The sequence below is a fragment of the Echiichthys vipera genome (genome assembly GCF_963691815.1).
Source record: "Echiichthys vipera genome assembly, chromosome: 4".
Lineage (NCBI taxonomy): Eukaryota > Metazoa > Chordata > Actinopteri > Perciformes > Trachinidae > Echiichthys > Echiichthys vipera.
Genome location: NC_139829.1, coordinates 18,403,328 through 18,425,927, shown reverse-complemented (window position 1 = coordinate 18,425,927; position 22,600 = coordinate 18,403,328). Strand labels below are relative to the sequence as shown.

The 22,600-nt window shown below is 39.9% G+C and overlaps 2 protein-coding genes across 4 annotated transcripts in view; both read right to left on the bottom strand.

Annotated features, from left to right (window-relative positions):
* nipbla (NIPBL cohesin loading factor a) overlaps positions 1-4,279 on the bottom strand; it is a 32,566-nt gene extending 28,287 nt beyond the window's left edge. For 2 of the 3 annotated variants that reach the window (XM_083912609.1, XM_083912611.1), the window contains exons 1-4: positions 3,927-4,279; positions 2,357-2,431; positions 818-968; positions 429-594 (exon numbers count right to left, since the gene is read on the bottom strand). In XM_083912609.1, the coding sequence (XP_083768735.1) occupies positions 429-594; positions 818-881 (230 nt within the window). In that variant the 5' untranslated portion in view covers positions 882-968; positions 2,357-2,431; positions 3,927-4,279. The remainder of the gene's footprint in view (positions 1-428; positions 595-817; positions 969-2,356; positions 2,432-3,926) is intronic. The other variant, XM_083912610.1, reaches the window with a different exon arrangement.
* A 3,475-nt stretch (positions 4,280-7,754) lies between these two features.
* On the bottom strand, positions 7,755-21,887 carry slc1a3a (solute carrier family 1 member 3a). Its single transcript, XM_083912620.1, has 10 exons — positions 21,779-21,887; positions 21,013-21,219; positions 19,959-20,096; positions 13,398-13,602; positions 13,186-13,228; positions 12,492-12,760; positions 12,165-12,398; positions 11,531-11,725; positions 10,284-10,418; positions 7,755-9,565 (listed from the first exon to the last, which is right to left on the bottom strand). The coding sequence occupies exons 2-10, from the start codon at positions 21,194-21,196 to the stop codon at positions 9,358-9,360; spliced, it is 1,611 nt and encodes a 536-aa protein (XP_083768746.1). The 5' UTR covers positions 21,197-21,219; positions 21,779-21,887; the 3' UTR covers positions 7,755-9,357.
* Positions 21,888-22,600: the final 713 nt, after the last annotated feature.

The following is a 22,600-nucleotide window of genomic DNA, read 5'->3' as shown; positions in this document are numbered from 1 at the left end:
GTAGCCTCATTAGACACATCTTCTACATAAGCTTTGATGTAATGTTGAGCCCTAAAACAAAATTGGCTCCTTTCAAGATAAATTCATATGATACATTTTTCCAATTAAAATTCTTGACTCTTTAACATTAAGTATTTGTACCATCTAGAAAATGTTCCTGTTGGTAAATAATTAAAATGTATTCTGGCATAAGTCCTTCATGTCTCCATCGCATTAAAAACATTTCTTTTGTATTGCAATTAGGAAAACTAAGAAACATCACTCCATTTCCATAGGTCAACAGTGGCATCTCTTCTGTCGGTACCCGTTTTTACTAATAAAGCCTAGTTATGTCGGATCCCAAGCTAATGTGTTAACTCAGATCTTCAGGTAGTGCCTGCCTCTCTTTTAAGGGCACAATTTTGTCACATACACACTTATACACTCACATGTGCTCTGTGGAGACCTGGTTGAGGCCATGGGCTAGCTGGGAGGCCAGATTCTCATCCCGACAACCCAGTAGGCAGGTAACTTCCTCCGCAATCCTCCCATTGTATAGGAGGCTCTTAGTGGTGGTAGCCGGGAGTGGGGAAGGGAGGGGCAGCTGGTTCAACACTGAGACGAGAAGAGAGAGATGATGGAAAGGGGGTGAGGTGGAAAGAGGTGGGAGACAGGGCGAGAAACAAATATCAACAATACAGGAAATGTGGTTGTAAAAAGAAGAGAGAAGAAAGACAGAATATGCTATCACAACTACAATTTAGGCATTTTACTCTGGAAGAGGAGACACAGCAAAAACAGTGGTAGTGTGCTTGGAACACAGCTGTGTGTCACTCACAGTCTGTGAGGCTAGCGATCCCAGCGAGAGTGGTGATGGGAACATGAGGCATATCCCCATTCATGCTGAAGGTGAGGGTAGGGGAGTGTGTTGATACACAGGTAGATCAGGGGGGTCGATGGACGACACCCGTCCTCACATCTCCTGACTCCTAGGAGAGAGGGAGGTTAGTCAAGGAGAGAAAGATGAAAACAGTGAAAGTGATGAACAGAAGAAGGAGCAGAAAAAGAGGGCAAGAGTAAATGGAGGAGCAAAAGCATGGATTTACAAAACAAATAAAAGAGGCAATGGAATCAAATGCAGTTAATGAAAAAAATATTTGCAGTATATACTGATGTGTCTGCCCTGGTGCTGATAGTGTTTTGAGGGACAAATCGTGCTGGCTGCATCATCTGTAAGCCACAAATACATGTGTCGTATTGGAGCTTGTCAATCAAGATAAACTGCCATGGATCTCATCTTTTTCACTCATATCTAGTATATTTCCATTTTTATGTTACTGATACATACGGTGGGAATCCTCAGTGCTCTTCGCTTGGGTTACAGGGGCACTTGATCAAGAATTGCATGTCACTAGAATGACTGTTCGAAGTCTTACTCAAGAAATGATAAACAGACTAACACTAACTATTAGACCATCCTGCTGCTCAATCATGCCATGTTATTATACTGGTTCATACAATAAGCAGTGACAAATGTACCGATTAATAGAATATTTAAATGCTTGTGATTTCTGTTATACCTTGTGCAGTTTAGAGTGCTTATTATGAGACATTTAGAAGTCATGTCAGATTGCTTAGACTTTCCATATTGCAGTTAGTGATAAACAAACATAAATGGCTTCCAGAAAAGTGAAATCCAATGCATTCTCTGTATAGAAAATATATAGTAAAACTGTTGTAAACACAACTTACATGAAAGAAAGGGGCTTTGTGGGGAAAAGCATGATCTTAGTCATGGATCATGCTGCCACCAGTAGATGTGTTTTGAATAAAATGCTGCCCCACTGATAATGTACTCTAGTGAATAAGCCTTGATATTCTGATTGCCCCTGGTAACACAGTAGATACTATACCATGTGTGGGTATGTACAGACATTCCTCTTTTTTCTTCAATTCACTAATTTCAACCCATACGGCTCTTGATTCTCAGCTTATAATGATAGATCTGCACAAATTAGGACTGTATGTCAATATGTCTTAAATCTGTTTGCTTATTGGGTGACCTCTAAAGTAAGACTGCACGGGAGGTCAAAGATATGTAGAGAGGAAAGACAGAAATATTTTGCTTTATGGACAAACCTGGTTGCTACAACAAGCCGATAAAAGTCCAGTAAAGGGCTGCCTTGTCAGCTACAGTTACTGTTTAAATATTATAGGTGTCAAAATAAAAGACATTGATTACATTAGCATCAACTACCCCACCACCCAACATGGTATTAACATCCACAGCTGCCTCAATTAAGACTAAACAGGCATTACTAGTGTTAATAATACAAGTCAATGAAATGAGTAATGGCTAAAAAAGTTATATTAATACCTTTTTGAAGAATGCTGTGCAGTCTTGGGTAGACTCACTGACATTTCAGACTTAAAAAAGTTCCACTCCTTCAAGCTGTTGAAAGTGAACATGGTAATTTAAAAAAAAACTAACTCAAAACGGAAAAAATAATGTCAAATACAGCATCACAATACTGACTGCCATACATGCATTTCATATTTGCAATGCCCATGGCATTACTGCTACACAACCTTCAAACCTAGAACGCAACAGTATGCAGCAGTTATTTAGAAACCATTTTAAGGACTTCTAAATAAATACAACATTTTTACAGTGACTTCTGATGAGTACTGTAAAACTGTAAACACAATGTTACAATCAGACCTCCATGCAAGCCGATCGTTGAGGTCAAATAGTAAATACATGCAACAGCTTCTTCTACACGACATAACTATTACAGATGATCAACAGATGGATACTGTAAACATTACATTGGGTATAGCTGTTATGTTAGCATGCCCGGTCTAAGCGCTCTTTCCTCGGTACGCAGGGGCTTGGCTGACAGCTGTGAGACTGACAGGCAGGAGGCAGCACAAAGGAACAGATGCACTGTGATGGTGGCGGCAGTAGTAGTAGTAGTAGTAGGGGGCTGCATCCTACAGTAGCCGACAGCCACCGTAAGCATTCTGCAAACTAGCTAACTGCAGTTGAGCAATCAAACTCTATTTTGTTGTGGTCAACAAGCTAAAACGAGCCCAAAGACATTTACATGCCTACCAAGTTCAGTAACTATAGCTGAGGCAACATAGCTTGTGCTCAAGTCTGTTAGTCACTCAAAACAGTTTAAAACAGGATAGCAACCAAAATAACATTAGCCCTGCAAAAGGCTCCAGCAAACCAAAGCACATAGTCAGGAGTCAATAAACACAAATTAATGACAACCAAAACAGTTAGCTAAGGTATGGTTGACGTTAGCATTCATTTATTTATCTTAGATAGCCGAATTGCCAGCTACAGCCCGCTATACTTGCGCACAAACAAATCAACGCTACACTGCAGAGAAGTTGAGACAGCCTGGATCTTTCAGAGCTAACAGCGAAGCAAATGTAACGATAACAGCTAAGATCACAAACGCTTACTGCCTTTAAAAACAATAGTCGCGGTTTTAATAGCTAGCTAGTTATGCTACCTAGCTCTAACTGTTGTTGGTTAGCTTCTAATCATGTTCAAATAAAAAGGGGGCAGCGATTCAAAACGTACAAGGAAGCGCTTGTCGGAGGTTGATGAATGTTAAGTCAATTTCCCGTGGACTCGGTGTAAAATGCGACGTGTTGTTGTGAGTAACGTTAGGATCTAATTCCGTGCCAACGGCCCCAATCCTCGGGCTCGACAGATGACATCCAGTTGAGGCCGTTGCGCCTCCGCGGAGCTAAAAAACACACCTTCGCTAGCTCGGCTGGCTAGTTCGCTTAGCTTCCGTTACCTCCCGGTCAACGATTAACGACGCCGTAGGTGGTCTCGCAGCAGAACATTTTTTAAATGTTATTGATAATAAATCGCAATTTTAAAAAAGTGTGTTGCATAAAGATAGATATGTGATTATATTTACCTTCTGATGTTGCTGTTCAAAAGGGAGGGGAATGTTTTAGCTTGGTTTGTGTCCGTATCTCTAGCTCCCCCTTTCTTCTCTCTCGCAGCTCCTCCAGAAGGAACTCGATTGGCTCAACCAAGCTAGCCTGTTAGCTTAGCTCGCTAGCTATCAACAATAATCCGGGTCGGACTGATTCGTTCTTTTTCCGTCACTCGAGGGTGAATGTTTCAACGTACATTCACGGGGAAACATTCGTTCTTCGGAGTTTCAGTCGGTCCGCGCCGACGTAAACAAGGAGTGCAGCCAATTTCGACAGTTAGTGAGAAATATGACGATTGTTACGATCATCGAGAGGCTCTCCTCTCGTAGAACAAAATGCCGACCGGAAGTTCTGCCGTCTGACTGACCAAAGATCTCAGGAGTGACTCCCTCCATCGGCGCCAAACAAAATGCCATGCGACGTTTCGAGTTGTATCCGCTAGATGGTGCTGTAAAACAATTTATGTTTCAAAATGAACAGAATCAATATAAACATTTATTTTCAGAATCATAACCAGCTTTAATGGCCAAGTGTGAACACATACAAGGAAGTTGACTCCGGCTTTTTGTTACTCCCCATTTACATACACAGAAATATGCAGCTAAAAACAAGGATAATAAACGAACAAAGCTAATAAAAGCTAAAAACAAGGATAAGAAAGGAACAAAGCTAATAAAAGCTAAAAACAAGGATAAGAAACGAACAAAGGTAAACATAAACATTTAACAACTATGTGCAGATATAGGATTGGATATAAGTAAATAGCATATATATAAAAAAAAACTCAGGGTAATGGAATGAACATAGTAATAGTGCAATGGTGCAGAGTGAAAATGGTGCTGTAATAAATATGGGATTATTAATGTAAGGTTGCTTATTGGGATTGTTCCTGACACTGGATATTAAAGGTTGAATACGTAGAATCTTTATTAAAATCTATATATAAACCATATATATGCATATATATATATATATATATATATATATATATCAAATAATAAACCCACGGGGCATTTTGAGGGGTAAAGAATGAAAGTATTACTTTTCCATCAAAAATATATATTTAGTCTGAATTTATATTCTTTGTCACGTTCTGTTTACATTGTACCAGCCAATAGCAGCCAGCATTGTGGGTTGCCATAGTTGTCTGTTGTTGGGTACAGCTACTGTAGGCTGGCACTGGGTGAAATGGAGTTTGCCAGTCCTGCAGCTGCTTATTTGTCCCAGCAGCTGAGTGACCTGAGACGGGCAAAAACAAGAGTCAATATAGGCCAAGCATTCACTCCATGGACTCAGATAAAGGAGTTCAACGTCATTAAAATGCACGCCCAAATGGCAACTTTTTTCCTTGATCAGTAAGCTAACTTTCACGTTTACTTAGCAGTAACGGCTAACAGTAACGGCTAACAGTTCACTCATCAGCAATACCTGTTTTTATGGTGCGATTTGCCGGAGGGAAAGGGTTCAAACAGACTCCTGTAGGCTACCGGACAGAGTCTGACTGCTTTTAATTATATGTTGTTGTTGCGACTACTATCTTGAGACACTAGATGGGGGTTTGCTCATTCTCCATATTCAACCTTTAAATGTTCATCGTGACAGCCTGCAGGAAGAAGCTGTTCCTGTGTCTGGTGGTTTTGATGTAGGCCTACAGTGTTCTGGAGCGTCTATATATGGTATGGTCTTACATGATCCTGAGTTATACACAATGCCAAAAATGTATTTCTAAATATATATATTAACGTTATATATCGCCCATCGACATCAACATCATTGGCCTTGTGAGAGGCTAAATACCTGGATCTCCACACCAGTTAGTTGGACCAGTCCCAGCCTGGTCAGATGCGTACATGATCTGATGAAGCCTCTTGGATGAGAGGTGAAACGTCTTACTAGACAAATAACCAAGTCCAGTTGCTTTTGACTGAAATTGCTTTGAGGATAACGATGACCTGGACGAATGAGAACATTCACAGGATTAATATAATATAACATATGACAATAATAACATAAATTCAAATGTACAAAGACAGTAAAACATAAAAAAAGGAATGCAGGAACAAAAACAAAAATGTATGGGGTCTGCTTAACTAAGGGAGAACATTTGAAATGCCTAAATAATCTCATAGTGTTTGCCAATTTATTATTTTTGAGTTTTAAGTTTTTTCTATAGTGGTTAAATATGATTTAAAATTCAAATCTTGTTATGGATATAGTATTTTGAAGCTAATGATCAAATTAATGTAAGTTTCATTTGCCGAATATTTGGAATTGTTAAGAATTAGTATTAAATCAATCTTTGTTAGAGGAAACCAAAAATAAGTAAAAGTGCTGTGAGACAACTTAAAAAAAAATAAATAAGAAAAACAAACACTATTTTTCGATGACGAACCATCCATGTGATTACCAGAAATATCAGTTAAATCATTACAACCAATTACTAGTTTCTTGTTGTAGGCTTTGCACTAGCATAGTAATTTAAATAGGCTTATATCAAATTTGGATTAGTTCACATTTAAAGTTTACAATCTCATCAAAGATGAGTCAATATGAGATTAAGGGATAAGCATGTAAATTGATAAAAAAAAATATGATACATGCTTAATCTGCTCATCATGGAACAAATACCCTGACTGTTCAGGATTATTGCACAATGTAAATGCTGTAATGTAAAACAGTGTTTTACATTACAGCATTACAGGCGACCAAATCACTCTTTGACCTCAAGGTGTCAGCATCAGCATTTGTTAAATATGATGGTGATCAGTGTGCTGAGAAATAGCGCTGGGTTTGTTAGTGAGGCAACAGTGTGAAGGAAGCTAGTAAGTGTCTAGCTGTAGATACTGCCTCCTAAGCTGTTCAGTATCTGTACAGTATCCCTCTGGGCAGCTATTGAATATGGGTAATTCACAGGCAGATACTCCCTATAGGCATGTCCAAATGATCCAAATAGTTAAAGTAAAGTACATTTTATTTACAGTATATAGCGCAATATCACAAATAAAAAATTAAGGGTTGGGCAATATATCAATATTATATCAATATTGTGACATAAGACTAGATGGTGTCTTAGATTTTGGATATTGTAATATGACTTAAATCTGTTTCTGGTTTTAAAGGTTGTATAATGTAAAGTGATGTCATTTTTTTTAACTGTAGCTGTTCTATTTCATTGCCTTTACCCATTTAGTCATCATATCCACATTACTGCTGATTATTTAACCAATCAAAAATATTGTGTAAATATTTTGAGAGAGCATTTTTTGATCAAAACTATCATGATATTTGATTTTCTCATTATTGTCCAGCCATACATACATTTGCCTCAAGGGGCTTTACAACAGTACAAAATGACAACCTCTGTCCTTAGACCCTCAATTTGAAAAGAAAACACTCCCCAAAACCTCAGGAAGACTTAATTATAGATAGAATGTGGATCAGGGAACGAGGATTAATCAAGGATTTAATTTCAAAACATTTAAAGACATCTAGACTACTCACATATCCATCCAAGGCTCATCTTTAAAATGTTCAGGATAAAACGATAAGAAAACAAACCACTGATTTCATTTTTTTATTCATAAAAGTCCATGCAAGATAAAACTACAACTATTGTTCAGTCATGTGTGTGTATGTGTGCGTGTGTGTGTGTGTGTGTGTGTGTGTGTGTGCGTGTGTGCGTGTGTGTGTGTGTGTGTGTGTGTGTGTGTGTGTGTGTGTATGTGCGTGTGTGTGTGTGTGTGTGTGTGTGTGTACGTACGTGCCATCACGTGTGTTCTTCAGAGAAACATACATATCAAGGCCCCAGCAACTGTAAACAAATGAACTATTCCATTTCCTCAAGTGTGTAAAGGAAAAACCTTTGGTCCTGTAATCAGCCAGTTTTGCATTTGTAAAAGGAACTAATGAGGTTGTTAGTTTTGTCATTAGGTTTGATAAGAGCAGGGTTACAACATCTTTACATACGCAATGCTCAAGTACTGTAACCTTTTTACAGTTCAAATCTACAATTAATGTACACATTTATCTACATTTCTCTATACAAGTGCAGTATATTCAAAATAATCTTCTACACAAAGCAACTTCTATGTAAATGTTACATCTGTTATGTATACTGAATTAGCTCAAGGTCAAGCTAGCTAAAATAAAAATAAAAATGGAGAATTAAATGAAATGTGTTACTTTACAACACACATCCATATTAAATCAAACATTCAGTGTTATTATCTGAGAAAAGCTCAATTGAGAGAAAATTGATATATCCAACATACTGAATCTCTTTTTACTAATTTAATATAAAAATCATACTAACATGAATATTTCAACCAAATAATGTTGAGTTCCATGCCCATGTTAGAGGGCTTATATAAGGGGTCAACTCACAATTAAATCAATACTATCTGCCTATTTACACAGTACTGATTTATTGTGTGGGTTAGTGATTTGTTTGGCCATGGGTGGGTATGATTTAATTAAATTGTATGTTTGGTGATTTTCTGAAATATAATGGCCTAAAATTCTGATCTAATTGCAGTTCTCAGCTGAGCAAATTTACAGTTTAACACACGGCTGAGTGATTTTGGTTCGTCAGTCTTGATGATTGTAATGATTGGTTTCGAGCAATATATGTGACAAAAAGGCTGGATAGCTGTCAAAATATTCTTAAAGCTTTGACTAGCACCTACTGGTTTGGATGGTAAGGGGACAAAGTTGTGTGCTGTAAGATAAATGACATATTGACTCATTCAGTTGAAGCCGTACACCAAAACACAGAACATAAAGCCCCTAATGTCTGTACAGAAGTTTGTAAATAAGCAGCACTTTTTCCCCCACTGCGGTCAACCTGGTCACGCCTTTATCTGTGCATGATATCCAACACTTTTCACATCAGTCTCCAAACAGGTTTTTGCAACAAAAAACAAAAAAACAACAACTTTGAAGCCAGAAAATGTCTGTGCAAGTATGGGCTGTAATATGCTGCATGGCTGAGACTCACAGCAATACTGGCCTCTAGTGGGTGAGATTAGTCATCGCAGTTCTGAGAAGAGTTGGATATGGCATGCAGGCCACGGACCACCAGACTCTAGTAGTTCATTCTTAATAGTAAACAGCTGCCACCCTATGGCAGATATAGCACTCTTAGGACGCATCATAGCACAGACCCTTAGAAAAACAATGCAACCAACAGTAAACCATTTCAAGTCCACAGTGTATCAGGAAAGCCCAGACTTCACACATTAGTGGAACATCATCTTGGTTGAAATATATTCTAGCTGTATAACAATTTAATCTGATCCCTCGAATCTTGTGAGAGGAAGGTTTGCAAGTTCAGCAGAACTTAGTTTGAGAATGTGGTTCAATGCAGTGCAATGGTTTTCCTAAGAATGGATGCAACTTCGAATAAGAACTCTACATCTTGGTCTCGCTGTCAGCAGGTCTCTCGTTATCATACTCATTCTCCTGGCAGATGAGCTGGTACGGCTTCTTGTCTGCCTCCTCCACCACTGAGTTGCCTACTTCGGGGTCCTTCTTCTGCAACTCATGGCGAGACAGGTGTTCCACTATACCTGCACCGATGGAGTCTCCAAGGACATTGGTGACGGTGCGCAATCGGTCCCTGAGGAAGACAGAGAGCATGGTGAGGACAGGAGGCAGGGAGAGGACAAGACGTGACCAGACGAATCAAGAGAAGAGAATACAAAATACGACAAGATAACAAGACACAGCAAGATCAAACAAGACAAAACAAGACATATCAAGACAAAACAAGACACATCAAGATGAAACAAGACAAGACAAGAGAAGACGAAAGAAGACAAGACAAAACAAGACATGTCGAGATGAAAAAATACATGACAAAAAGGACAAGACAACACAAAACATAAAGACAAGAAGAAAAAATAACTAAACTTAAGAATGAGTATGAAATATTAAAGAAATTCATTGAAGGCATTGAAAATGAAATCCCCATGTACAGTCTCTGAATGTGTGTACATAACAAGTTAGTTATTAGTAAATGGGATGCATATTCTTATTGGCTCCAGGCAATCTTCAAACCATGTGGAACACAGCTATTAGGCACGAGGAAGTTGAGCTTTGCACTGGGTTTGGACGCCGACTGAATAAAAACCAGATGGAGTGAGGGACGAGGAATGTGAAGGGCGTGTCACTGGAAGCTGTCCTATAGTCCACTCAGGAGTGTACAGCACACCAAGTTGATCCCTTTTAACCACTTAAAATCCCCCTGGGCAGAATTTAATTGCATTCATACTACACTATATTTAACCTTTTTTTAAGTAGAAAGTTTCCTAATTTGTGGTACAGCCAATACTTACAGGAACCAATCAACTGCAATGATGAGTGTGATGTCATCGGTGGGCAGGCCTACAGACGTTAGCACTATCACCATGGTGACCAATCCTGCCTGAGGGATTCCAGCTGCTCCAATACTGGCTGCTGTGGCTGTGATACTGAGGGGGGTGCACGAAACAAGGCAGAGGGAAATTTTAATCAACTTCAAATAATTTATTGCCGTGCAACTGTGACAGACATATCCCCATGTTGACCTGTTGATCATTTCTTGCATTGAAGAGAATCACTTAAAAATTATTCTATAACCCATCTATCTCGAGCTAAAAAGTGAGACTGGTGGTTAGAAATTAATTTAAAATGCCAGAACCTGAGTTTTTGAGGTTTGGAGGTGCCTCACCACGGTAAGTCCCCAAAGCAATTTCAGTCAAAAGCAACTGGACTTCTTTATTTGTCTAGTAAGACGTTTCAGCTCTCATCCAAGAGGCTTCATCAGTTCGTGTACGCATATGACCAGGCTGGGACTGGTCTAACTAACTGGTGTGGAGATCCAGGTATTTAACCTCTCACAAGGCCGATGATGTCACTGGAACCCTTTGTCCTCCAAGTGCCAACGACCGTCGTTAGAGTGAAAGTCGTTGGTGGGAAGTTGGTTTCGACTTTGTTAGTGCTCTATTCTGTCGTTAATTTCAATTTCAATTTCAAGCGGGCCGTGGCGGCCCAGCTGGCCCCAGTTCAGCGCGGAGCGGGTGCACTCACACTACTTAAAGGTACTAGGCTTTAGCTGAAAAACCGGTTTTGGCCGAGGCCAAAAGGACAGTGTGAGCACGCTGTAAGACTCAATAGAGCACTTACGCAGTCAGTGTAATTTGTCAAAAGGTGGACCTCAGTTGCATTGGTTCTGTGTTGATCAAGCAGCTAAATGTATTTTCTACACTAGCATGATCAGTTGCGTACATGAACTGAGGAAGCCTCTTGGATGAGAGGTGAAACCTCTTCCTAGACAAATAACCAAGTCCAGTTACTTTTGACTGAAATTGCTTTGGGGATAACGATGACCTGGACAAATGAGAATGTTCAAAGACTCACTTAGGTAAGCGCTATTTTTTGCCATACTGAAAGACAAACGTGATAGAAATTTTCTCCAGTCCATCCAAAACTGATTCAACTCTCAGATCAGACGAGGTTTACTGAATCAAATCCTTTCCTTAATCCTTTTACATTGGATGAATGACATAAATAATGGATATTTAAAGTAATGTATACCACATACCTGATGGTGAGAATCTGTCCGAAGTTAAGGTCATAATCATTGACCTGAGCGATAAAGATGGCCGCCAGGGCTTCATACAGAGCTGTGCCGTCCATGTTTATGGTGGCGCCAACAGGGAGCACGAAACGGGTCACACGCTTGTCCACGTTGTTGTTTTCCTCCAGGCATTTAAAAGTAATGGGCAATGTGGCAGAACTGAGAGAGGATAAACGGAAAGGAAGGGTAAGGGAAAAAAAACACAGGCAAAACACATACAAGAAAAAATTCACACAGCCTCCTAGAATTTACAGTAAGTTGTTAAATCATCCTTATCAACGCTCATCATCTGTAACATTCAGGAAGGCTGACTGTATACAAAAAACTAAAACCACTCACTGCAAGTCAGCTATGATATACAAATTCAACACTTGGATTTTGGAAATCTGCACAATATCCATACAAATAAAATAAAGGACATAATCACAGCATTGAAGGACTTGCGCCTGTTTCTTTGAATGTGTGTGTGTGTGTGTGTGTGTGTGTGTGTGTGTGTGTGTGTGTGTCTGTGTGTGTGTTTGTGTGTATGTGTGTGTTATTTAAAATCTGTTTCTGAAGCAGTGAAGCAATGCCATTTCATTCCGACCCAATTACATACCTCGAGGATGTTCCCAGGGCGGTGATGAGAGCCTGCAACAGCCCAGCAATAAAAACGAAGGGGTTCTTCCTGGTGATGACGAAGTAGAGTGTTGGCAGGACAAAGATGGCGTGGATGAGAAGGCCACAAATGACTGTCACTGTGTACATTCCCAGCTGGCCACCCATGGATGTGATGTCATCCATCTCAACGATCTTACCAGCAATTAGGAACAGGATACCGATAGGGGCATACCTGCGGATCGACGGGTGTTATTGTGAATTTATAATCCAGATCCAACACTTCATTCTACTTTAACTCCATCAATCCATCCCTCTTGGTACTTACCACATGATTATGGCGACCAGCCTCATGATGACTTCATTGAGACAGTCAAAGAAGTCCTTTAGGGGTCGCCCCTGTTCCCTCATGCTCCCGATGATCAAACCAAAGCAGATGGAGAACACCACCAGGCCGAGAGCATTGACTCCATTAACAGCCCCTGGCACTGGGATCATCTCTTCCCGGGTTATCGTCTGGCTACCATTGAGTGTGAATATGGTGTCATTCACTGTCATCTTCACATGGACTACTCTCTTGGCATAGTGCGTCTTGAACTGGAAGAAGGCCAATTAATGTGTTAATGTGTGGCAATAAGATTTTCATTTTTAGGCTAATACTTGTGATTCAAAGTCATTAAAGATATAGCAAGTATATCTAGCTGGTTGAATTTGAAGAAAATGTGTATCCAATGTTAATAAATTTCCAGGCGAACATGTTCAGTTTGAATTATTTGCACTAAAATGTACAAACGGATCAGAATGTATGTGCAAGGGATTTGTCAGGTATGTAAGCATGGGCAGCTGGGCAAATTATGTGTTTTATAGCAATATAATCATTCAAAAGAAAAAACAGAACCCCTGTACTGGAGAGACTTTGCGAAATGTGCCCTCTGGTTGATATTTTAAAGTTAGACAATAAAGGAATAAAACATTTCATGCAACTGCAGGGCAAAGACAGAGAGAGGATGTTAGAGAGTTACCTGTTTGGTGCAAGCCTCCACAAGGTTAGGAGGAAACATGTTCCTAGAAAACACAACAAAAGAGGTACATATTTGTTTGAGGACTGAGAAATTACAAGCGCACATTATTTAAAAAACAGGCATGCAATGTATAAAATCATTTGGCCAGAATCAGTGTACTGAAGGGTACTTGTGAGTGTGTTCAAGGTGAATACATGTGTGTATGCAGGTACCTGATAAGGTCCAGAAAGGCATCAGCAGGGCTGACCTGCTCTATCTGCTGCTGTTTGGTGAACTCATCCTTTGAACCTTTTCCAGGGTGAATAATGAGCACCATGACGATACCGATGAAGACAGCAATGACGGTCGTGGTGGTATAGTAGACCACTGCCCTCAAGCCCATTTTCCCAGAAGCACGGCTGTCCAGAGCGGCCATACCTGTAAAAGGACATCTATATCAGTACCAAATGTCCTATCCTTCTCACAAAAAAGTATTTATCCACTGGTACCTGCGCTCTTCACTCAGTGATAATAATCAGAGGCATGGATAGACTCTCATGCTGTAGGAATTCCAAACAATTCCTGTAGAGGGAGCGGCAGCGCAGCAACAGTGGTTTAAGCACTTTCATCAGGCATCATGTAAACTTTAGGAGTCACTGAGAAGTGTATGGGTGTATTCATTCAGTGATTCCTTTACCAATAGCTTTACAGTTACACACAACATGCTTGCACTCATATACACTTCAACAAAAATAACCAAAACACAAATGTTGCCTGCATATAGTCACATCAAGAGAGTGAAGGGAAATTTCTAATAGAGGGCCATAACCTCAGACTTAAAGGACCTGTGTGTCAGATTTAGTGTAGCCTGTAGGAACATAAACACAAAAGGCTATCTCTAAAGCCAGTGTTTTGTTTGTCCGTTCTGGGATACAGTAGAATCATAGTGGTGCAACATGACAGGATCCGCTCCCTATGTAGATATGAAGGGGTCATTCAAAGCTAATGAAAACACAACCATTCTTAGTTTCAGGTGATTATACATGAATGAAAATTATATATATATACATATGATATATATTTGATTCCATTTCCTCCAAACTGCTGCTTTAAGTTAATAAAAAATACTGTCTTTGTTGTTTCTGTACATGGAAAAAAAAAAACCTCTCTTCTTTAGTCATGCTGCCCCATGGCCTTACAGTGTGTATTGATGTGTCACTAACTGCTGTCCCTATGAGCATTAAGTTAGCCTGGGAAAAGGGGCTGCAATTATAGGTGTAACACACCCATCTGGATTATCTGCCGAACTTTCTGTGACAACAAAGAGTGTCAGGAAACACAATCTGACTCTGACCTTTACTGGAGGGAAAACAACACCTATTGTACAGAACCCAGGGACAGATTTAATATACAGTACATATATTTGAAATTATAGCTGCTCAGAGAAAGTCTTTGAAAAAATTATGTTCTTGTATTGTGATTTTGTACTTTTGCAAGTGTGTCAACGCACAGTAGAAGTGGCATCATATAGAAAAATATTCAAAAGAAACGGCTGATGATGGAGTTACAAAGTATTAGGGAAGCAGGGAAGGCAGAATACTGATTATATGTACAGGAACAGTTTTGTTTTTCAAGTTTGCTGAAAAGCCACAAATCAGTTTCAGGTTGCATGCATAGTTTTTCATAAAGCTGGTTCTCAGTTAAGAATTGATAGTTAGTGAGGGCATCACAGAGCCTGGAGGCTAAATAGTCCTCCATGGCTCTAATAGCAATAGACAGACTTAGTCGGGATAATGATGGTAAATAGAAAAGAAATACAGCCATTCAGAGAACTGGATTTGGAAACAGAGAAGCTGCCTCAACAGACGTGACAGTGGCGTTGTATTTTCCAAGTGTCAGGTCCTATTATGGCCATTATATTCATTCGGAGCTTTACAACGCAAAACTAGCTTTTTGTGGTCCGAGATGTATGTGTTCCGTGTGTGTGTGTGTGTGTGTGTGTGTGTGTGTGTGTGTGTGTGTGTGTGTGTGTGTGTGTCCACTGCCCCTGTCTTGGCCCTCCCTGTTCCTCTTGTCTCAACATGCCCAGGGCTTTTAGCCAATTCTTTTTGATCCTCTTCTCCACCTCTCTCGCTACCACCCCTCCATCCCTACCTCTCGGTTCAGGGTGCCCCTTATAGTACCCCTCCCCTGCTCTTCCTCCCCTCCCACCCCAACATCTTTTTCCTTCCCTCTCTCTTTTCCTTGCATGCTGATCTTATTGCTGCAATCCTCTTTCATTGTTGACAGCCCTGGGAAAACGTGTTGACTTAGTCAGCCCCGCACGCACACAATGATCCCCAGCCTGTTGTCCAGGCAACAACGGATGCAGCCTCACAAATTCCATCCTTTCAAAAGAAGGAAAGAAACAAGATTGAAGGAGAGCAGGGAGAATAACTTTCTTTTTCATGGGGGAATGTTCATCAAACACAAAAGCATGCCTACTTTGGGGTGGGGGTTAGGGAGTTGAAGCTCAGGGCATAGCGACTGCAAGGGGTCTGACAAGAGGGCAATCAACAACCACTGATGCTGGGCAAAGATTGACTCCACGTTTCGACTTTACCTAAAGGCCTGCAGTCAGAAAATATCTCCACAATTAATTTAAAATCTACTTTATGGATCCATCATTTATATACAAGACTGTGCTTTACTGGACCCATTTAGATTATTTCTGTGCATTTTACTTACTTACTTACTTTAGGGGTAGAAAATAAAGAAGTATTTCCTAGAGTCTTTATTCTAGACACTGATATGTTTAAATTAGGTTTTACGTGGAATATATAAAGTAAAAACAAGGCATATGATGCATTTTTGAAGGGACCACAAGGGTCTACCTTAACATTGCTTCCTTTATTTAACAAATTCACAAAGACTCTGTCCAGTTATTTACTGTAACACCTGTTTTCATCCTCATCTCCATTCTTGTCTTGTCTTTAATCCTCACCCTGGTCTTCTTCTTGACTCCCTCCTCCTACATTCAAGCTCCCCCACAATCTTCCTCTTGTTACTACATCCCCTCTCCTTGTCCAGCCCTCTTCTTGGCTCTATTATATATAATACTCTGTGTTGGAATCTCAGCTCTCATATTGAAATGCACGAAGACAACATGGAGTTTTGGCAAACACTGATTGACTGGTTTGTTTGAAGACTTGATCCTCGGTTCTGCTGCCTTGGTTTCCTTCATTTCCAACCTTGCAAGGCCCCTCTGGACTCTGCTCAAACTTTCTGATTCCCAATTCAACCTCATTTTTACACAGGATCAAAATTCAAGTCCATCTCAACTTTTCAAAGCCACAGTTACAAATGTTTTTTTCGACGGCTGATATCTCCAGAGGAGCTGTACATTTGTTTGTTATTTGGAAATTTTAGAGTTGCAATAACTTTATCATATAGGAGTCAGTTAGCATTCAGTGTGCTTAGATTCTTGTAGAGTGGAACCTGATCATGTCAACCCAAAACATGTTGTGCCAATTTTGCAGTGGCAAACTTAATTGTCTTTGTCTGTCAAAAAAATATTTATATTGTAGTGTCGCATTTATTATTATTATTATTATTATGGAGTGGGCTTAAAAGCAGGTTTAAAAGTAAAGAGGAGGCAGCAGTGAATGAGCAATAGTCTTTCAAAGGGCAAACAAGTTTCGATTCTAGACAGAAAATCTAATTTAATTTGATTCTGATTCTAGGACTGGAAATACAACCTACTATTTAACCACGTCAAAATATTTAAGTTGTGCATTTTGAAGTCTTGTTAGACATTCATTTTAGTACGTTCACTCTGGGTGAATTCGCTTTCTATGTGCTGCTATATGGTTTATTCTTGGTATGGTACCTTTCTGGCTGATGCAGATAAAATCTGTTTAAAGTGTGATAAATGCAAGGTATTTTACTTTTGTGTGCTAATGTAGTGTAGACTTTCTAAATCATTATTATTCACTAATAACACAAAATAGACAAATAAAACATTATATTCCTTGCAATACAGGGTTTCGAGTCCCTTTCTGGTACAGTAATGTACTCTGTGTTATGTTAACTTTTCCTAGTCCAATGACAACTTTATAGCTAATAACATTGCATGTGATAATTGGATAAGGGCACAAGGAGTTATGTGCTGGATGACTTGACTACAGAACAGCCCATTTTGTTGGTTTCCACATGTTGTAGCTGTGGTCATGTGATATGATGTCAGAGGATGCTGATGTCACGCTGCAGCACAAAGCAGGTTATTATCGGACAACGTGTATCTGTCATCGCTTCAGGAGACAGGCTTTTTGCCCTGTCAGTCACTGCTCAGGGACTGGACATTTGGTGTCATTATGTCCCGCCTACCTTTGTCAGTGGTCAGTGCTGCTGACCAGTGTTTATGGAAACTCACATGTTCCACGACTTTTACCTCCATAACAAGTGGAGGCTCCACTCAGTGACAAACCCCCAGGCCTTTGCCTCTGTAAGAAAAACATCCCTGCTTATTCAATTAAAACAAAGCAAAGTTGAGATCTCTTTGGTTGTTTTGTATCAAGCTCAGGACCATTACGACATGGGTCTATGATTGAGACCAGTAGTGTAAGTTCAAAACATATCTCTCTTCCTCTGTAACTCTCTTACACATGAGGTCAACCTAACCCCATCCACCACTGGGCCCCAAACCAACAAACAGCGTAGACTGAACAAACAGCTGCCTCATGCCATTCATGAGGTACATGTTTGTCAGTTGAGCCGCAACAACAACAACAATAATATTATCCATGGTATGAACTTTAAACACATAATACACATGCTACCTTCAAGACATGTAACAAAAACGTAATATAAATAGAGTCAATGAGTGGTACTACTTTTTCCATATGTGCAAACTGATGCTGTTTTCCACTTCCGGCTAGTATAGACAGTATTAGGCAACACAGTAGTCGAAGGTGGATGGGTTTCTGTCTGGTGGGGGGCTACTTCTACAGTGGCTATGGACCCCTGCTGAGTACACAGGCTTACAGATATGTTGCAGATGTGTGGATCAAAGCAAATAGTAGATTTTCTAGGTGGTATTAGCAGGGGTGAAAGTAAGCCGGTACTGGCCGGTACTGAGACCTACCAAACGATTAGGAGGGTTTAAGTAAAGAAAAACATACTGTCTCTAATAAAAAAAATTGCACTTTCTGCATGACAACACACCTGCTTACAAGATATAAGTTGCTTCCTTCAAATCAAACATGATGAGTGTTGCAACACTATGCAGTTTGTAGCTGATATTTCCTGAGAAATCATGTGTGCCAGGTACTCAGGGCTACTAAGTTTTTGTCTTTTCATTGGCTAAGTACAAAAAGGAATCTGTATAACTGGCTGGAATAAATCGGGTGTATCTGCTCTGAAGAAACAGGTATTTTTGCTTAACATGCTCAAACCCATCCTTTGTTATTATTAGTATTAATTGATGGAACAGATAAATACAAACTCGGTTCACATTTCCAGAGACATAAGTGTAACTCACTTTAAAGGGAAACATGTGTTTCTGTGTCAGTGAGTGTTTTTAAATGTGTCAGTATTGAGTGGAGCCACAGTCTGGCTGCTGCGAACCAGCTGAACCTGCACACCGACAATATCTGTGAACTAAAAGTGTATTTTTACTCTGACAGGCTCAGAATGTTATCACAAGTGTCTGACTTGATTTTGCATAAATGGAGAAGTTTCCATTCACCTGCCATGCTTTGGTGTGTAGTTGTCCCCAAAGCAATTTCAGTCAAAAGCAACTGGACTTGCTTTGGGGATAACGATGGCCTGGACAAATGGGAATATTCACAGGCTTTGGTGTGTAGCTACTGATGCAGGTCAACACAGTCACTTTAGCTAATAGCATTCACTTAGCATTAGCAAGTGTGTCCACTCTTGGAGCAGCATGTTTCTGTAATAAAACCAGATTAACCAGATCTTGCTCTAACATGCACAGCTGGTAGTCAAAGTGTTTTAGCAGACAGACGTTTGTTGCAAAGTCTCTCAAACAAAAATTTAAAACATATGCGCTGTGTATGCAATTTATTTGTAATATTTATACCTAATACAGGAGGATGAGTGATACTAGTGTGATACAAAGTCCTAGTGAATGCTTGATAAATAGACTAATAAATAATTAAAGGTATTTTAGGCAAGAAATAGAAACTACTTTCACCCCTGGGTATTAGGAGATACAGTAAAGTGCGGTAAGTTATGAGCTGTTTGATATATAAATTTAGAACAAAACAGTGTCACACGGAGTTGATCTAAGTGTCTAGTTATGTGTACTTATTTTAGATATCTGAGGTACATTTGAACTCAAAATAGCCTACACTTTTTTTTTTTACCGTAATGATGCTACAACCATGTGGGAGTGCTGTGTGCAAGCCTTGGATGTGTGCAACATTGCCACATTTATTTACTTAAAAATTACTGATTGTTGGGTCTATGTAAATCATAAATAAGTCATAGAGTGTGGTCTTTACCTAGTTTGTAAAGTGTCCTGAGATAACTTTTGTTATGATTTGGCACTATAAATGAATTGAATTGAATTGAATTGAATTAAATTGAATTGAATTAATAAAACAAATTGTATCAAATTCACATGCCTGAGAAATATTTCAGTTTGATTATCAGTGCCTGGAAATAGATGATTTTGAGCTTTTGAAAATCCATTATGTCAAAATGTTATTTCAAAGGAATAGAAGAGCAAGAGGTAAAATTAATGAATAAAAGTCTGCTGGGCAATGTCCTGATGGCTGACCTGATGTTCATACCTGTGATGAGGCTGGAAACCAGCAGGGGCAGCACCAGCATCTGAAGCATTCTCATGAGCAGCTCTCCGGGGAAAGAGAAGAACTTCACCTCCCGGTAAGACATCTTAAAGGGCCGCAGGGCAAAACCCAGGATGATGCCTGCGATGAGGATCAGATGTGGGAGAAAAGTCAAAACCTTTTTGTGTGTTAACACGACTAGACCTTAAGGGAGTCCCAGATTTTACATCTATAGTTGGATATAATCATATCACAGCAAAAATGTAGCAGATTTATGAATGGATATCAATACCAAAATAATACTGATACGCTTCAGAGTCCCAAAATAACACCTGAAACATCACATTATTATCACACGACTGCCTCGCAGACTCCTGAGTAAGAACACTTACATTTTCACAAATAAAATACAGCTGACAGTGGCAGTTTTTCAAACTTGATTGTCTTGTGTAAATGAGTGCCGAAGTTCTTTTCTGCAGTCTCAGTGAAGTCTGTTCTCTCAACAAGCAGTTTATCCCCTGCAGTATTAATCCACCAACAGTGCCCAGGTGGCTGACCCTTGTGCAGCCTGATGTGAAGAATATCCTGAATTCAACAATCAGTCAAATGTGTTTGTCATGGCATGGTGTAATTCTAGCAGGGCTGCAGATGTGCAGGCGGTGGGTGGGCCTGGCTCACCTCCTACTGAGTCTGATTCGAAGGTTAATGGCAACAGGTCAAGGGTCAGCTGCAGGGTCATATGAAAGCCTGTCTGCTAAGTTCATCGGAGGTCCTTCTGTTCTCTCATCCGGTGAGTTTGTTTCTATTCTTTTCCTTCTTCTGTCCCGCTGCAGGGGTGTTAGTCACGCCAGATTAATGGATTGTTGGGCTGAGGCAGAACATTTGCGGCTTTCTTCCTCTTTACAAGTTTGAATAAAGGTGTGAAATGGTGACAGATGATAAAGCGAGGAACATAGAAAGTCTTCTCCAATAATCGCCAGTTTTAAGTCAATCAAATGTGCAGCGTCTAAACACTGATGTGTGTTATGTGACGAAGAAATACGTAGTTCCCACTTACCAATAATGACAGCAGCGACGGTAAAGATCACAAAGGCATTTTTTAGGAAGCATCCTTTCACATCATCCTTTGTGATGCTCTCCACTCTCTTCTTGGCCAACAGTGATCGGGACTGGATCCCGGCCCGGATCTGGTGTAGACCGCTCCGGGTCCTTTGGGGGTTCTCCCCGTTACTCTGAGTCATATCTGCCACTGGAATCTTCAGATCTGTTATGAACGTGCAGGGATTTGAACTACTAAATCACCTGTTGATCCTTCTCCCCACTCCCTTTTGACTGGAGGTTAACAAGTGTCCTGATTGTGAGAGTTAGCATTAGATATTTGAGCTCAGGAAGACACTGATGACAAGTAGACAACCAACCACTTTTTCACACTCTTAGTTCAGCCAGTTAAAAAGGGTTTGTTATTGTGTGTAATTGCTTTTCTATGCTCTATATGAACTGTCAATCAAAACCTCTATACATCTCATGAAAAGTGGAAAAAAGTAATAATCATGCAGTCTCCCAAAAATGCATTGTAAAACATATAATTCCTCTAAAAAAAACTTAGATTCTTATGTCAGTAAAATGCAGTGAAGAACACATGAGTTCCACCAACAACTGTGAGGGCACTTCCTCATACGTGCACTAGAGTAACGACAACACGTGTGGTTATACTGAACCTGATTCAGTCTCAAAAACATGCACACACAGATACAGTCAAATGGTAAAATGCATTTGCAGACATATTAAATGGTAAAATACTAAGATAGAAGTTGTATCTGTACCTTTAGATTTGAGCAATAACTTCCTCTGGAGTGTGTCTCAGTTTTTTTCAGGGGGAAAGTTCGGGTTTAAAGCCTGATCGGTGTGAGAGGGACAGAGGAGCTCTTTGGCTGTGAGCTGGTTTGGTGTGAGCAAGCAGCGATGAAGAGTATGACGAGAAAAAAAAAGGAGAGGGGAGGAGAAAGGAAAGGAGAGAGCAGCAGCAGTAAGGATGAGGGAATAAAAGAGCCAGTGAGAGGATGGGGGCGGTGCCATAGTAGAAGAAAAACTAGAGTTAGTCACTCACACAGTGTGGGCTTGTGGGGAGTCGAGTAGTGAACTAAAAAAAGTGAAGTAATTTAGAGGAGGGGGTGCTTTTCAGACAGAGGGGAGCTTGAGGAATAATGAGCTTTCTAAGCAGAAAAAAGAGAAAGGACCTTCTTGTTTTCTTCTGTCCCTCTCAGCCTTCTTTTCAAATGGATTTTCATGCTTGATAAGTTCAGCCTGATTGGAGATTCCTGTGGAGAGAGAGTCAACGGAGAAATAAAAGTCACTCATCCATCAAAAAAAAAATGGAAGTGGATTAGCCATTCATACATTTATTTTGGCACATCTCCAACAGGCACAGTCATCAATCAATATGTCTTATTTTGCTGCATTTTAGTTCATTACAGATGTAAACCAGACAAAGGTCATCTTTTTTAATAAAAAAACAGTTGAGCCTTTAGTCAGCTAAGCTAAACAGCGCAGGTAAATGTTTACCAAGTGTCAGTGTTGCACTTGGTGCTCTGCAAGTTTTGGCTTTGAAACTAACAACCTGTGACTTGTGTTTGTTTTGTGTGGGC

Coding starts and splice junctions, on each gene's coding strand:
- slc1a3a (XM_083912620.1), bottom strand. CDS start 21,196: ATGACTCAGAGTAACGGGGAGAACCCCCAAAGGACCCGGAGCGGTCTA. Junction 13,229..13,397: donor GCCTTTCTGGACCTTATCAG/GTACCTGCATAC, acceptor TGTGTTTTCTAG/GAACATGTTTCCTCCTAACC. Junction 9,566..10,283: donor ATTGCAGTTGATTGGTTCCT/GTAAGTATTGGC, acceptor TGTCTTCCTCAG/GGACCGATTGCGCACCGTCA.